At 44.0% G+C, this 17,565-nt stretch overlaps 1 protein-coding gene across 2 annotated transcripts in view; it reads left to right on the top strand.

Moving 5' to 3' along the window:
* Positions 1 to 17,565, top strand: part of LHFPL2 (LHFPL tetraspan subfamily member 2) — a 59,320-nt gene that overhangs the window by 40,151 nt on the left and 1,604 nt on the right. Inside the window, exons 1-2 of one of the 2 annotated variants that reach the window (XM_086771172.1) lie at positions 2,434 to 2,463; positions 2,657 to 3,443. In XM_086771172.1, the coding sequence (XP_086627298.1) occupies positions 3,014 to 3,443 (430 nt within the window). In that variant the 5' untranslated portion in view covers positions 2,434 to 2,463; positions 2,657 to 3,013. Of the gene's footprint in view, positions 1 to 2,433; positions 2,464 to 2,656; positions 3,444 to 17,565 lie in introns of those variants that run through there. The other variant, XM_010129829.2, reaches the window with a different exon arrangement.

Genomic DNA, 17,565 nt, shown 5'->3' on the forward strand with positions numbered 1-17,565 from the left:
CCCTGCCCCTCATCTGGTCTGGCCATCCTACTTCATATGTTTATATCAGTCTGATCACAAAAAGGAGTTGAGGTGAGTGGAGCTCCCCTTTGAGGGCATCACTAGTGCAAGAATAAATTTATGTAGAAGCTCTCCCATGAAAAAGGGTACGTTGCTCCAGGGATATGTTTTGTACCAGGATAAAGTACTCATTATGTGGGAAAAGACAAATTGTGAAGGTTTCCATGGAAAGCAAAGTGTACTCTGTTGAGCTGTAGTTATATGACTGTGAAGTTTCCCTTTGTTGCAAAATGAGGAAGTGTATGTTCCAGTGAAGTCCTGAGATTTAACACGACCTCCATGTCATATTTAGATGGGCTATTTAGCTTATGCAGTGACTTTTCTGGAGATACTGTGTTTAAAAATGTTACTGCAATTTATTCTTGCACTTGCATTTCAAATGGAAAAGAACTCCATGGTTTGGTCTTTTCTTCTGATTCTAATACAGCATCCCACATTTGTTATCAGTGCCATGTTTTTATGGCTGACAGTGTTCATCTGGAATTTCCACCTACTTAAGTAAATATGAACTTTGTTCTCATCACTGTTCAATAAACAGTATTATATGTTCAGCAGGTACAGAGTAAGCAGTATCAGCTATGAAGAGTGTTCAATTCTTACATCCCTTGCACCTCAATTAAAATACTGGAATTACAAAGATGAGGAGTTCACACGGGTGTGGTACTTGCACAGAAATATAGATTCTAGAGCTTTTTGGAACTTCTCTTAAAAAAATAAAGACATTTTCTATTAAATATTCTTTAATCATGCAGATGACATCAGGAGAATGTAGGTTTGTAGTGGACATTTCCTACATTCCAGTTGTTGTTTTTTTTATAAATGGAAATACTGAGAGAATTAACTTTCTTTGGCAGGCTAATACTTCAACTCTCTGTTGTTACAAAGGGTGTATTCAAGTCATCAGTATGTCAGTTTGCTTGAAAACTTCATACTTTCCCCCTCAAAATGGAAAATGAGCTGAACTGTTATCTCAGTGTGGCCAAAAGCACAATTAAATATGTTTTGCCTTTTTTTAAGGCAATGCCATAACATCAAACTAAGGGAGACAAAACTGAGTTGTTGGCACAGCAGCTTAAGCCTGTGTATTTGTTAGTACCAGAGGAGTCTGCCAATCTAGACGAGACAGAGTAATGTGGATAAAATCTTGCAGATGATTCACTACGACTAGTTTAAGAGGGAGTTACTGGACAAAGTTCTGAATGTGTTGAAGTTGTGGATGTGTGTTCTGTTTTGCATACAGTGGGACTGGGATTCAACCACTGGGCTCAAAACTCTTAAGAAATTAAATACCAACCTCATGACAAAGCTAAAAAAAAATTGGGGATGTCTGTTTTTCTGGCATCTGCTGACCTCTTTGGCAGCAGCACAGCAGCGAGGTCTAGATCTGGTTTTCAACTCTCTTGCCTCCAGTTCAATGTCGGTATTTTGGGTTTTGGGAGGAAAACTTGGAAGTAGCACGCTCTCATCACGGAGGGGGTAACATAAGGGCATTTCCTGCTGCTCCCTCTTGCTTTCAAGCAACACAGTTTCAGTTCAAGCGCAGAGGCGTGTGCGATGACCCATTTGTTATTTTAAGGCCAATATTTGGATATGAGTTGGAAGTATAGTGATCTGTGCTTGCCTCTTGTACTAAGATAAGTGTAACTCTGGGAATGCCATCAGCTACTGTTGAAAGGCGGCATAAAGGCTTGAGGAAAGCCCTGGGGAACATTCTGCTGCAGTTCCACGCACAGGACTGTGGAACTGAGGGGAGTCAGGAGGCTCAAGGCTGACTGGGAACCCCCATAAGTGGGCCTCGTGGCCTCTTGGCAGCAAGTTTTTTTGAGTTTTCCCACAGATTGCTGTTTACAGTTGTGTTAGTCACAACAGAGGCTGCTGGTGTTGGTATCAGTTACAGATGAGGTGTGTGACATACCTGCAGGCAGATTGTTTTTCTGAAACACTGGTGCAAAGCTGGATGCAGAACCCAGGGAAGCACAGCTTCCCACAGGATGGGCTGTATCACCACATCACAGGGCAGGCTGTCCCCAGCTGCAGTCCTGTTTGCCTCCCTTGAGGCCAGGTTTGGCTCAGCTGTAGTCAGAAGAAGCCCAGAAGGTTGGGACAAGGTTCCTTTTTTGCCCCTCGCACCCAGGTGCCCATGGCACATAGAGCTGTGCCTGGCTTCCTTCCTGAAGGCGCACCGTGCTGCCTTCCGAAACTGAAGGCAGGAGCTGCACGTCTGTGAAACTGCTTAAATGTGTACGAACATTTTGCTGGGTGACTGCCAGCAACCTTAGTAATTTTGACCAGAAGATGATGGGGGCGTGGTAGGAGGAGTGGGTGGGACCACTGTGTTACTAAGACCTTTGCTTGCGAAGTACTTGACAAACACTCGCAATGGGATGGGGCAGAACAGATATCGTAAGTACAGGAACGGGAGATTAATTGCTCCCCTGGGACAAACTCAGGAGGTTTCCTACAGACTCTGTTTGATGGTCCTTGTTAGAGCTTTTGCATGTTGATGTGGATCTGTGCAAGATCTTGGCTCACTGAGGGGGTGGAAAGGAAGATTTTTTTTCTCACTGCTGATGTGTTGTCTCTTTTTTTCTTGTAGGTGTGTGATGTCAAACAGTGGGCAGTCCTTGCGGTCTCCCCCGCCAGTCTGCAGCGTCATGTGCCAGTATGAATATTAAGAAAGAAAAGCATACTTCAGAGCTCAGCATCCCAGAAAGAAAAAAGGAGGAACTAAACGGAGAGAACAAATGACTGCACTGCTTGCAAAACTTGAGGCTGTTCACTTTTTCTCCTGAGAAATTTCATCTTGGCCTTTGTGAGAGAGCTGAAAGAGCAGGCAGAGCAGCCACAGTGATTTTCTTAGGGTCCTTTTTTTCTTTCTTAATTTAATTTTTTCCCCCTTGTGCCTGGATTTTAAGACTGTCAGCTGCACTGATCACAAGCATTGGACATCAATATGTGTCATGTCATTGTAACGTGTCGCTCAATGCTATGGACTCTCCTGAGTATTGTGGTGGCTTTCGCAGAGCTCATCGCTTTCATGAGCGCGGACTGGCTGATCGGCAAAGCAAAGCCTTCAGGCTCTGAGGATGTGGACAACAGAACGGGGGAGTCGCAGGAGCCTTACCGTCCAACACTAGGCATCTATGGCCGCTGCACCAGAATCTCCCACTTGCAGCTTTCTAGACGAGACACGCTTTGTGGTCCTTACGCCGAAAACTTCAGTGAAATTGCCAGTGGGTTCTGGCAGGCAACCGCTATTTTCCTAGCCGTGGGAATCATGATCCTCTGTGCCGTGGCATTTGTGTCTGTCTTTACTATGTGTGTGCAGAGTATTATGAAGAAAAGCATTTTTAATGTCTGTGGGCTGCTACAAGGGATTGCAGGTACGTGTACTATGAGAGCAACTAAAGATTTTAAGTTTAATTGAGATTCCTCAGTTCAGCTGAAGAAATACAGTGATTCTGTCTGTCTACAGAGAAACTGCATTAGGCAGACCCAAAGCAGTTCTATTTGCTGGTGTTTATTCCAATACAACTGAAATTTATAGCTACACAGCATGTAATACATTGACATTGGCAGCAGAACTGCAGCCTGATGTGTGCCAAAATGAACTGACCAGTGTTGCTTTTGTTTGCTGTTCAGTTTTTTCCCTCTGTTTGAATTTCCTTCAGTAACAAAAACTTCTTTCCTTTGTTACCAGCAGAGAGCAAAGTTAATACTCACGTTAAGGCAGTCTATCTCCCTCTCGCTACGTTAGTAATTTTTCCGTGGACCGAAGGCAGTTCTCTGAGTGTCTCAGAGGCTTTGTGACTGTGGTGAGAGCAAATACCACCCCAGGGATAAGAAAAGTCACACACTCAGTTCTCCAGCATTTCATGCTAAGCAGCCTCCTTCAAGGCTGTGAGCTTGACAAGCAATACCTTACAATAAACCCTTCCTAAGCCAGCTTGTTGTTCAGCCACAGTTACACAGCCCAGTGAGCTTATCTTTTCACTGTGCAAGTATCAGCTACGCTTTGCCTGAAAAGATTAATTGGTTCTACAGATTTGGTGTTTCTGCTTAAACCCGTGGATTTTACAGAGATTAAATGACTCTTAGCAAACCAACACTGGACAACCCTCGTTAGAGAAGTATTTGGCTTTCTGTACTTGCCAGTGAGCTGTGGGGAGAACCTGTCCCATACGCAGGTTTTCATCTTTCGTGCTGTGTGCATGTGGTCGGCTGGAGGAGAGTGGTTTTCTGCCCTACCTCTGGCAGCCCTCAGAGACCCACAAGGAGGGAGGGAAGGCACAGGGCCACCTCCTTTTTTCCCTCTTGGTGGTGCTCTTAAGCAGATGTTTTCAATTCATAAAATGGTTTTGTTACAACAAAAATTAGGAGTTTTAAATTATTTGCTCAAAATGTGAATCTGGCTTCTCCCCTCCTCACTTCTACTGAGGTGGCCAAACACATCTGTGGTGGCTCCACCTAGACAGGAGGTGTAATGATAGGTGTTCAAACCTTTAGGAAGCTGGCTGGTTTAATTTGCTTAGTTGAGACCTAAATTAATCTTAATCTAAACACACATGGGCAAATGTGTGGCAAAAACTGCATTTGCTGCATTCTGCATCCTGTAGAGACAGCAGTATGGGCCAGGGAGCAGGTGATGCTGGGTCCTTGAAGCACTGGCATGGTGACTGTCACCATCCTCCAGGAATCTTCGGTATAAAAGTGTACTGCTTATTTTACATCCCCCGCAATGTAAGGTTCGTGCTTCTGGGACAGAATTCGATCCCTAAGTTGGCTCAAGATGCTTCTGTTCACATGATGGCATACAATTAGCAGATTAATGTCCTTTAGATAAAAATTACAGGTTTTGCTGTAGTGTCTCTTAGTTTACAGTATTTGCCAGAACCAGTGAGACAAGGGAGCAGCTCTGCAGCGCAGGTTACGCCAGGGGAAGGTTTTAGCTTCTTGCTTTCTTACCCTTTACTTCATAAATAATCCATGAAACATCTTTTTCAGGAGATTACTTCTTTTCAACTCTGATACCATCTCAAAATATCTAGTCTAATATCAAGATTAGCAGGAATTAGGTTCTTGTATCTTAGAATACTGTTCTGGAAACCATGTATTTGTGAGAAAATACATGCAAAGGCAATTTTATGTTTTATTATTTAATCAGCTGTACCTGTAATGGGACTTGGGGCCTCAGGAATTGAACAATATGGTTGACAAAGCATTTCTTACATGTTAGAGGATAGATTAGTCCTTTCTGAGCTGTACTAAGTATAGGAGCACTTCCCTTTTTGTAATTCAGATAAATGACACAGCATGAAACCTGGTAATAGAAAGGTCACATTACTGAAACCATTGCTATGAGAAGTATGCCTGCCAGTATTTGCAGCCAGGCGTCTTGTGGCTAGCAACTCGTTTTCTCAAGATTAGTTTTATTTGGTCTACTGCTACTTTTGTGCCAGTAGCATTACAGCATCTGTTTATTTAGTTGAAATTATTTTCCTTATGACTTATCCCAGCTGTTAATTTCAACCTTCTCAGTTTCTGAGTTCTGAAAAATGCTTTAGCAAGTTGTTCAAGAAGGATGGTTGTCGGCATGGTTAATCCGTACAGGGATTATGATAGCCAGACTAGTGCCCTGACCAGAGAACAAAAGACAACCCTGCCTTAATTGTCTGAAGTGTGAGATAATTCTTTCAAATGTGAACAATTATGTTTTTAATAAGTGTAGGAGAAGAATTTGCAAAATCATTTTGTTTATCAGCCTGTATCAGCCAATATTTGCAAGTATGTCAAACATCTCATTTTCAAAGATGAGATGCACCCATGGTAGACTCATCTACAGGAACTCAGGATCTTCTAGACTTAATCTCATTTAAAATCTCTATATCTTTGCACTGGAGATTTAATACAATTGAAAACATACAACAAGTTAATTTATTCCAGGAATTCATCATGAAAAAACAATAACAGACACCGGATATATCTATCAGGCTAACAACGGTTGTGACCTGGATGATGCCTATGGTGAAATTACAGAACAAAAAGTAACATCTCTTCTGTTATGACCCTTGGACAAATCTGGAAACTCTCATTTACGTCAGTGGGAAGGAGTCATACACATATCTGATCCGTAGAGGGTCTTTCTTTTGTGGCAGAAAATTAGAAATACAAAGCCATAAATGAAGAAAATATGGCTGTTGTGTAAACTCCTGGAATTCCTTTGTTACGGAGCAAGACCTTTCACACTGCAGTGCCTTTCATTCTGGAGCTGTAGAAACAGTACTCAGTGGCCCTGTTTTTGAAGGTGTTTGAGGATCGTTTCATCTGGAAAACCACCTTTTCTCTGCAATAGGAAGTGCAAAGAATGGACTAGATAATTACTACTCAGCAGCAAGAAGACTAGGCAGCGTTTCATTTGAATGTCTTTTTGGGGAAAGTATTCTATTTTTACAGTCTGAATCACTTGAAATTCAGAGGCTAGAAGAGGCAGCATGTTATTATATGGTGGCTGATAAGAACCAATTCAAAGTAAATTTTCACAGTAGTCATCTAGTTATAGGAAGTAAACAACTGGTGATCCCCTATTGACATGCCTTGGTTTGTATATAGGATAGCTGCATATGTGTTTACAAGCCTTATTTGAGCTTGGGTACTTTGCTCTGGTGCTAAGTAATATAATCTGAACATAACTTGGCCTCAAAAGTGGATGGGCGGGAGCTTACAACAGAGCCTAAAACAGGTTCAGCTTCTGTCTCTGATATAGTTTCCTTTATAAAGTTCATCGTCAACAACTTTTATTGTTGTTGGTTTGTTGTTTTTTTTTTAACCTCTGAGGGCACAGCTGGGCAGAGCTGGCGCTCAGCATCATGGCTGGGCAGATGTGGCCCCTTCCCCACAGCCAGCGGCTGCCTGACCTGCCCATCAGGCACAACCCACCCGCCACAACCTGACCATATGCCACAAGGCAGAAGCTAAATTAGCAGCACATGTATTCTCTCAGCCACAAAATTTGAGCAGGCCCCTGTGTTTCCTTGTGGGGAGCTACGCCATCATGTGCCTGGGAAGGCTCTGGGGAGAGTGAAGGGGAAAGGGTGCTGGTGTGTCAGGAGGGCGACTGGTTTTGGGAGTTGAGTTTCTGTTACTCCTCCATTGCTGTGCTGGAGCGGGGCAGCATTGCCAAATTTTACCAAAGGGGGATAAAATAGCTCCTCTTCTCTAAAGTGTCTCCAGAGTGCTGATGGCTTCAGGTGGGAGGCATCTCCTGGGTCACCCTCTTCTCACCGCTTTCTCTGTTCATGGTCCACTGTCTCCTAGCTCAAGCGAGGCTTGACTAAACAGGTTTCTGACAGAAGCATAAAAAAAAAAAAGAAGGCATGTAAAAATTGGGTTGCATCAGTCAGGAGACCAGCTGGGTCCCAGCCGTGCAGTGAGGGGTGTCTCTGGTTTAGTTAGGTGAATGCATGGCTGCATTTTGCTGTCATGTGGCTTAGCAGGCAGGGCCACTGGCAGTTACACCTTTAACAGATGTATGCCCAGTCAGACAAAGCAGAGGTTTGTGTCTTCAAAGGCCACGGCAGGTGGGCTAGACACATTAGGTTCTCCTGGCCACTTTGTTGGAGTCTGTCTGCTTGTGCTCAGATCAAGCCGGAACCTGCAGGTTTGGGCTTCCCTCCCTCACGCCAGTGGTTTCTCCTCCAGCATTGCTGGGGATGACTTGGCTTCTTCCTTTAGAGGGCCCTACTTTAGTGTTCTCCTCTCATCACCCAGCGCTGAGGTTTCCTTGACAATTCACCCTACTTTATTCCTGCCCAGCATGTCCTCTTATACCTCTGCTTTGTTCTGGGAGGCTGTGTTTTTCCCCTGGCGCTTGTCCTGCTCAGTCCCAAGCAGTGAAGTCTCTTCCACAGTACTTCCTCTTTTTAGGTATCTCACAAGGTCTCTTGCATTCATTCTTCTGTCCTGTCTATGATTTGTTATTTTTTCCCTTCTGTTACTGTTCATGTCACTGCTGTGGTATCTTGGGGGGTTCCTCCATCTGAAATGACTGCAGCACCTACACTATAATTTAGTTGCAGCAGTGCAACAATGCAAGGAAATGTCTCCGCAATTTTCTGAAATGGAGAGGTGAAACCAAATTTGAAGCCAGCTGTGTCTGTAACAGTCTGTCTTTGCTGCTAGAAGAGTCTGTTTTACATCTCTTGCACTGAGGAATAGTTCAGCATGTTATACTTATTGGTCATCATTTCCATTTGGGAGGCTGAGTGATGAGGGAGATGACCTGAGCAGAGCATGATGGGAACCACCTGAAGGGGAAGAGGATCTGGAGCTGCTTGTGGGGGTGTATGAAGTACGCTGGGTGGGCTTGCGGTGCTTGGGGCCATGCGGCTGCGTGCTCCTGGCTGCTGGAAGGTAAGGAGGCTGTTGGGAGTTGTGGAGGAGGAAGCTGAGGAGGAAGCAGGAGGTCAGCCAGGACTTTTCTCGGAGAGGGGAGAAACACTGAAGGAGAAGCAAGCTGCTGTGGAGAGGGCATGAGGCTGCAAGAGCTCTTAGATGCTCAGAGCATGATGCGGAAGGTTATGATAGTTGCAGAGGAGTTTAGGATATTCAGCTGTAGGCAGCAGCAGCACACTGTAAAAAAGCTTTACTTTGTCTGAGAAAGGGCCAAGCTGGCGAGCGAGGAGTAAAGCACCTTGTGAGCTCATGTTACTGCCTGTGGGCGACGGAAGCGGGTGCTCGGCTGGGGAGCTCAGGCAGTAGGAGAGCAGAGCGAGAGTGGTTTTGCCCTCCAAGGCAAGGAAGCTTCTTGTTTGTCTTTCTAAAACGCAGAGCATGCATTTTTCAAAAAACATATTTCCTCTTGGATTCAGCTCGGAGTTCTTTTCTGATGCCAGAATTCTGAATTCTTGGGGTGGGAAAAAAGAAAAAAAGCGGGAGGGGGGATTTCTAATGGAAATCCTGACCGTCTGAACGGCTTCTGCTGTCTGCGGTGTAGTGCTTCCTGTAACCTATATGGCCAAATGCCAGCACGACATCGAATACACACTTGGCTTCTGAAAGTTCAAGTGAAGGGGACCGCGGTGTTGGAATATGCCAGGGAAGGAAAATTGAGTTCAAGTGCTAAATTGCTATTGAGCCCGAGGGACAGTATTAGTACCTTTAAAGAAATAAAGTGAAGATTTCAGTGTTTCGTTAGATTTGGTGGTCGACTCATCTCCTGCGCTACCAAGGTGGGCATGTGGGAACCAGCAAACACCGAGCAGATTGTAAATAGAATGGAAAAATAAATTAAAAAAAAAAAATTTTCAGTGATTGATCAAGTTTGGCAGCTGATTTTCTTGGTAAGCATAAATCTCTTCGATCAAACGATGCTCAGTGTGAGACTCTCATGCTGCCCACTGAGAAATGATTTACTGTGGCACATGTGCACCCCGAGGTCCCTCACCTCTAGTGGTGTAGGTGAGGCACCAAGAACTTCTGCATACCCCTGCCCTGGCGATGCAGGGTGAGAGCGCTGGCTGCCCCCGAGAAGCCAGGGGGATGGTGGGAGGGTAGTGGGCTTCCCTTTCCATCAGATTTTTGCTTCCAGGCCTCAGAGCCAAGACCTATGCTGCTGTTTGTGTGTAGAATGCAAACATGAGAATATTTAAACTCAACAAATGCTGTATTTTCACTCAAATGCAAGAAAAAAAGACAAAAGTGGCTCTTTCAAGACAGAGGGCTAACTTACGCTTAGCTCCTGTCTTGGGTGTACCTGGTGTGGTGGTGAAGGACATGGGTGGTTTTGAGTTTTGCTTCCTTCCCTAACACAAATGACTTACACTCTGCAGCTGTACAACCCATGAAGCCACCCAAAATTCTCCCCTCTGCATCCCCCTTCACCTATTCCTTCTCACTGAGCTTCAGTTTGTCTGCAGCTCCTCCTCCTGCACCCCTAAGGTCTTCTTTGTGCTGCAGGATCAGTACTGAGGAAACATTATGCCATGAAAAAGATGGCCTCTGGCCCTTTTACCTCTTTGCTTAAGCCAAGACAGGTTGTTGCTTCGGCCTCCCGTATGGAGCTGTGGTGAAGGCAGTAGTTTTCATTCCCATTTCTGCTGATTCAGCGTAAGTGATTGATGGTTTGGAGGGCATGGCACTCACTGGTTGAGCAGCACTTGAAAAGTTTATGGTGAGCGGTGTAAAACGTGCCAAGTCTTCTCCTCTCCTTCTTTCATGGATGAAATAATAGACACAGCCTGGTATTTCTTTCCTTGACTCAGGAGCCTCCTGAATTTACAATCCACAATTGAGTTTCTCATTTAGCAGCTTCAAGCCTCTTATTGGGACATCCTAGATTAAAAACACTCAGTGCTCCATTGGCTTTTAAGGTAAAATGTGAGAGGTGGCCAGCCCTTGTGGCTGTGCCTTAGCAGCGGCCCTACGAGCGGAGAGGTTTTTGGTTACTTCTGCATTGCTGAACACTTGTAAACATTTGGCCTTTCCCCTGTAAGGTGCTTTTATCTTGACTTAATTGCAGGGTTAGCATCTGCCACATGGGAGCCCCTGTGGTGGGATGACACGACTCCACATGGCTGACGGCCAGCAAAGAGGCAGCAGTGTCATTTCACGGCTTGGCTCTGATCTTACTTGGAGTCTCCGCATTTCCTTCCCTCCCAACTAATGGGGACTCTCACCACATACATAAAAATTCCTGAAGGCTAATAGGGAATTTGCCCTGTCCTCTCCCCAGATCAGGAGTCTGCAGGTTCATGCTTTGTTGCAGAAAAGCCCAAGCAGTTAGATCGCACCAGTATAAAAAAAACCAAACACTGAATCCCCCATATGATGTCATTCTGCCAAAGCACACACATTAAGCTTATAAACTGACTTCTTTTTGGCTTTTTCTGTGGGTAGCAAAATATATGTAATAGTTGAGTCTCCCACCAGTACCCTCCTGCACTTAATTCCTGTCCCTATTTCCACACCCCAACATCAGTAATGACATCGGAAGTGAACATATGTTTGTAAATGTTTGGTTATGAATGAGCATCTTCAATTTGCTTAATTAATGGGAAAAGATGCATGAGCAAATGGTATAAATTTACTGTTGAAAAGAGTAGGGATCTTACCATCTTCCTCAGCTTGGGGAAGGCAGTGGGTTAGGGAACTGCTTTTTCTTCTGGTAACTGCCCTTATATGGCCCTGAGACAATTTTAAAGGGGAAAAAATAGGCTTTGACCCATCACCTGGTTATAGTTTTAAACAATTCATTCTCCTGCCTCAGTTTAGGATATCCCAGGTACACTGAAATCTGTATCTGGCTGCAGTCCTCTGCAGTGACTGCAGGTATGGACCTTGCCTTGGTGCATTGCGTGCGGGCAGCCCTCCCCACCCTCAACAGCACGCATCCAGCTTCTCACAAATCCCCTCTGCTTGTGGGAACGTGCATTGCGTGTGGTGTCCAGGCAGGCTTTTTTGAGCATCAATCTTCTTAATGTTATCAATTTTTCTTTTCTGTGTTGTGTAACATTTCCAAGTGGGCCAGAGGCCTTCTCCAAGGCACTAGGGCTTGCAGTCTCCCCTTTATTTTTGGGCAAAAACTTTTTGGCCTCTGGTCAGCTGCTTGCATTAGGTGGGTCTGGCAGTCATCCAGGGGGATGGAGAGCAGCTGCAAAGGCAGGTCTAGGGCCCGGCGCTCCCTTCAGCATCTCAACATTCATCCTTTTCCTATAGCCCTCATCCTTTTCCTACAGCCAAGTGTGGAGTGCTGAGACCACCACATCAGCTGGCCTGAGCCCACCTCATTAGGTCTCATATGGTTAAAATGGGATTACTGAATCATTTCACAGCAATGAAGGTGTCTGTTACACAGCTGCTGAGTAAGAGGCCATTGTTTCGGTTGTCTGTTGGCAGATGAAGCAGTCAGAAGCATGCAAATGGCAAGCTGGTAGTTTTCCTGCTGGGTAGGGGTTTGTCAGGGAAAGTTTGTGTATATGAAAGCCCTCTTGGGTTAAGCTAGCCTGGTACATTTGTACAAATATTTTACACATGAAATTGTTCAGGTACTCAGGTAGCATATTGACACGTTTGGAAATATGAACAGTACCGGCAGGGTTATTTTGGCTGGCTGGTGCAGTGACCTTGGGCTGAGTGTTAATCGCCTGTGGCCGTGCAGATGAGAATGATCAGGATCGCTGCCACTGAGGAAGCAACCCGCCTGCGCCGCCTGTGAGGTGTTGTGCGAGGCTCATCCCTCCTCGCCTTCACCCATTTTCTCTTCCTCTTTTAAAATGTTGTTGCTCAGTTGTGTTGCTCCATGGGAGCTTGTTGCAGTGCCACCTCATTGATCACAGCTGCTTAATTTCCTGTTTTTTCAGCAGCATTTAAAAGCTTTTTTGCTATTTTACTAGGAAATGAGATGATAGTTTCAGGCTTTGCAATGGAAATCGGCGTTGTTAGTATATGCTGTTGTTTAATATGATACAACAACAGCTGCACAGGAGACTGTCAAAACTAACTAGCCTTCACTTAGCTAAACAACCATCTGCCTAACCCCTGTCTCGGGGCTTGCTTACAAGGATGGAATGAAAAAGGTTTTACTCAGATCTGACCCCAGCATATAACGTGACATACAAATGCCCACAATGATAGACCGGTCTGGTTTTTTTCCACGATGTCGGCCTGGCAGCACTGCTGTGGTGTATGAAAACCACGAGGAGCAATTGCTTGTTGCGGGTCCAGGCCCTTAAAAGGGGAAGAGTTCTTAGGGTAGAAATAAAACCAGGATTCTCTTATAGAAAAAGCATTACTGAACTGTCTTCAGAAATGTCGTTGCACAGCAGTGCAGTCTGCTATATTTATATTGATATTTCACAGTACGCTGTAATGTTTTTGCTTTGGTGCTTTAGGAGAAAGGAGTTGCTTTTACATTATTTGAATATAGAAGGGCTGATGTTTAATAGGTTGTCTGTGTTGTTTTCAAGAGATATATTTTAGTCTATTAATCCCAATAAAATCTAAAACTCATCTAAATTCTGTATTTCTTAAGGCTTCTTTTTGAAAGCAGGTAATTAGGGATTGATAATAAAATGTTATGTGGGCAAATTGCCTTCAGAGAAGGAATGGAAAATGTTCTCTGCTGACAGACATACCAAAGAATTTTAGATGATGTTTCTGGATAAAAAAGTAATTTAAATACTTTTCTGTTGTCATTCCTAGGCGTCTGGCAGCATTGTGTAGCATTCTTTCAGAGCTCTGTTTTAAGGAATCCTAAGAGGAATGGTAACTGAGAGCTGGCAACAACTAACAAAAGGGAAAATGTAGTTATGAAATATTATCATACTGATTTAAAGAAGTGGGATAGAGCTAATTAAGATGTAGGAGCAGGAGTATGCATACAGCAGAAGCTGGACTTCTAGCAGTGCAGCTGTGCTCAGAGAGGGTTAAATCTGGAACACAGCAAGCCTGAGCTCTGCAAGCCTGTAGAGGAGCACAGTGGAAAACAGCTTGTAATGTTTTCAAAATGAATTTATTCCTTCCACCAGGAGGAACAAACAGCAGTAATTCCACAGGTACATTGGCTGTGAGTTAAAACTCTCATTTACTGTACATCAGCATGAGGAACTGAAAGGATTCATTGCAGAACTTTACTTCAGACAGAGCACTGTATTTTTGTTCTGTTCTTTCTCTTGAAGATTGCCTTCAAAGATACTGGGATAAGAGCAAAAACAAGAAAAAGAAATCTCTCTCATTAATATTTACTGTCCTGCGAGATACATCTCAGGGCAAACTGTAAATAGGAGATAATTTTTGCTTTATCAGATTATGCTGACATAAAATTATACAACACAAAACTGAGCTTTGCACTTCTAGAACTACAAAAGCTTACATCCTTCATTTACAGCATTAAATGGCTTAGAAAGTCACACAATACAGATGAAATACAGAAGTAATATTTGAATGAGTCAAGTGTAAGAATAACTGAATCAAATTCAGGAAACCTGAGAATTATACTAGTTAATCAATCCAGAGAGCATCTTTTATACATAAATCTGTAGATTGTACTGGGAGCTGGTCTTGTGTTCCTGGGCACTGTGAGTATAAGTGAATGCCAGGGATAAGGCGCTTGGCTCCCCTTTCCAGCCCCTTGTAAGCTCCAGGCTATGCTCTCCGCCATGATTTATTCACTGGCAAGACACTTTGGGCCTGGTTCCATGCAGCCCATCCAGCACCCTCCTCCTTCCCCCCCCAAGGACTCTTCAGAAAACAAAACCATGTGCCCCGATGCTGCTTTGTGCTGTCCACAGGCAACTGAAAACCCATTTCTCTTCCTTCAGCATTTTTCTTAAGACTGCTGTAAAAGAAAAACTTGGTAACTGGCAGGCTGTGAATTTGATGAAGCTATTGCCGGCATGCTGCTCAGGGTTATCACATTTGAGCCTTGTGTGCCATCTCTGTGTCTTGTCTGAAAAGCAGATTGTCACTTACTGGATGCAGAAACTGTGAGCAGAGCTGCCAGGCTCTGTGGGAATGCAAAGCTGCAGGCAGGTAAGCCCCAGGGACTGAGCAATGACTGCAGAAAGGCAGGGATATAGGCAGTTAAGCTTAAACTTCTGTCAAAGAAGCAAAGAGCTGTAAGGGATGTGGCCAGGCTCTGCCCTGTGGACACTGGTATGAGAAATCAGCACTGAGAATTTACCATGTTTTTTCCCCTTGTGGATCATCTCACCACAGACCGGCCTGTTAGTGGTTTTTGTTCAACTGCAGCTGCTTGCACGTGTTAGATGTAGATCAAGGCTACGCTGTTAGCTGTAGAAATAGCCCTCTGGCTTTTTCATGTTGCATAGAATGCTTGTGCAGTGCTTCTTACGTCAGAGGTGGAAGAGCACAGAAACTGCGGAGCTATTCGTATTGCATTTAACAGTTTTGCCTATTTAAAGGAAGACCATGACTTTCTAAGCAGCATCACAACCTCTCATGCCCTTGTTACGCCTCCTATATGTTACCTTGCTCTTTCTACACGAGTGTTTTTCCTTCCCTTTCCTTTGCATCCATGTTCCCAGGAGCAGAGAATGGGTTCTTTGTCGAGGGTCTCCAGAAGCTGCTGCTCTGGACAGTTAAGTGTGTGCTTTGGATTGCTTGGCTTCTGCTTTAGCCCATGATTTACTCTGTTGGTGGGTGGTAAGGCATCTTCTGTCTGTTTCATTTAAGCTGCAGGAGTCACTGAGATGAGCTCTGTAGCTTGTGACCATCTCTTTTGTAGTTACTGGGAAGCAGGAGGCAAAGCTCCTCTTGATCTTTATACTTGAGCACTGTAGTGCTACCCTATTTTTGGGCAGGTGGGGACAGTCAGGAAGGGAACTCTGCACCCTGCGTAGCTCAGCCATTGCTCCGGGTATTGGAGCTTTGAGCTGAATACGTGGTGATGAGTCTGTGCCTCTCCACTTGCTGTCAGGCAGGATGACATCCAAAGAGTGACATTACTTTTATGTGTATGTTGAACTGGCTTAATTGAATCCTTTTTATTCTCTTTTCCTAGCAGGTAGGAACCAGGTATTAATGAAATGAGAAACGATGAAAAATATTAGTGACAGTGAGAAGAGGGGCATGTCCTGAGCAGCTTTCTGTCTGCACTGAAATGGAGTAGTAGAAGATAGGTTTGGTAGTGAAGACATTACTTTTACTTTATTATGCTAGGCCAGTATAGGATTCACAGAAGGAACAATCAGGTGAGACTCTGACCATGTTCAAGTCCATAGTTAAGACTTTTCTCCAAATTTTGTTTTCATCTGTGAGAAAACAGCTGTAGTTTATCATGTTATGGGCTGCAGTCAATTTCTCCATGAATTTTCTGTACTTTTAAAAGTTTTAATTCAGTGAAGTCCGGATGACTACACTTGACAGCAGTGCTGCAGCCTTATGGGGGTCTGTGTTCTGGGTAATAGCTTTTCAGCTTGGGGCATACAGACCATGAACCAGTAGCTTTCAACAGTTGTTCATTGCTCTAGTTTTGAGGTTTTTTTAGAGTGATGGAGCGGTAAACTTTAAAAGCTTCCCTTTTGGCAGCAGGTATATTGGCCTTTCAGGTCCGGCTTCTTATTTCAGTGATGGGGATTTTAACTACCAAAGGGCTTGTGATCATTAGAGAAAATGGCAACTGGCCCATACCAGTGTGCAGTCAGAAAAATACGTAGTGTGGTCATGCTGGTTACGCAGAACAGGAAACTAGTGATGAACAGAGGAGAAGGAACTGCTGGTGTTTAGTCTGAAATGGCTGCAGGGCTCAGCAGGATGAAAGCACAGCTTATCCAGGTCTGTCCAAGATAAAGCAATACTTTATACTTAATGTAGTTTGGCCAATCAGCCAGGAAACACTGCATAAAATTTGTCATTGGTTCTTAAATGTAAGCAGTGATGAAATCCCTTCACAGAGAACGGATATCACTCACTAATGGATTTTGCCGCCCCAAAGAATAATGACATTTAGTTCATTCATGCCCATGGTGTTGTGTCATCGTTAGAAAAACGCTGGAGGAAGGACTTTCTTTTGTGAAATGTCTGGCCTTCATAGACATTAATTTTAGACAGTCAGATGACGGGTTTTGCATTTTGTGTATATTAACTGCTTACTAGCTAGGACCCAGCTTCTCAGAAAGTTTTCTTGTATCTGGCTGAATTTCTTTAAACAATTAAGAAAACCTTAATTGACAGCACCTTTACCAGCTATTTTTGTCAAGGTGCCAGGTTGAATAAAGGGCTTTACAGTGCAGGACAAATAAATCGGTAATATTTATGGGATCTGGAAGCCTATATTAATTTTCTGGGTAGACTGGTTGTGTTTGAGCAAAAACTGTTTTTCATAATTCTTCCTGTTCTTCTGAGTAAAATTCTAAAGAAAACAGAAAGCAAATTTTGATGCCTATGAGCTGTCCTGATGTTTTAGTTCCTTCGTACATACTTTGTAGGAGGGAGATCTGTATTTAACTCACTGTGATATTTTTAGAGGGCCTGTAAGAGAGCACTGTAGCAACTAGCGTATTAGGTATTTTGATTAAATCTCCTGTCTTTGTGCATCATGAGGGCAGGGACTCTAAATGTGACTTAATTTCCTTAATGAAGCCCTTCATTACTTAGATGAAGTAATACTGGTCTTTATAGGAGAGAAAACTATCAATATGAGAGATGATCAGATGGGCAGAACACTGAGTCTGAGCTTCTTTCTTCCAGCCTGAGCCACTGCAGGGTGTTTGGGCAGTTTAACAGGATCAAGAGTTGAGGCTCTTGCTCCTGCATCACTAGAAGTGTGCTTTCCTTTTGCAGCAGCTGATTGCCTGTTTAGAGGATCCTGGTGTTACCTTACGCAGCGGCCATGTGTCGTAGTTCAGCCCCGACGGGGACCAGACTACGCAGTCTCTCTCTCACTCCCCCCACTCTCCGAGAGGATAGGAGGAGATTTGACGAACAAAAGAAAACCAGAAGAAAAAAAACCAAACACGTTGGTTGAGATTGAACAAAAAGTAAATTTAA

This window comes from Chlamydotis macqueenii, chromosome Z (assembly GCF_036417535.1).
Source record: "Chlamydotis macqueenii isolate bChlMac1 chromosome Z, bChlMac1.mat, whole genome shotgun sequence".
NCBI classification, from domain to species: domain Eukaryota; kingdom Metazoa; phylum Chordata; class Aves; order Otidiformes; family Otididae; genus Chlamydotis; species Chlamydotis macqueenii.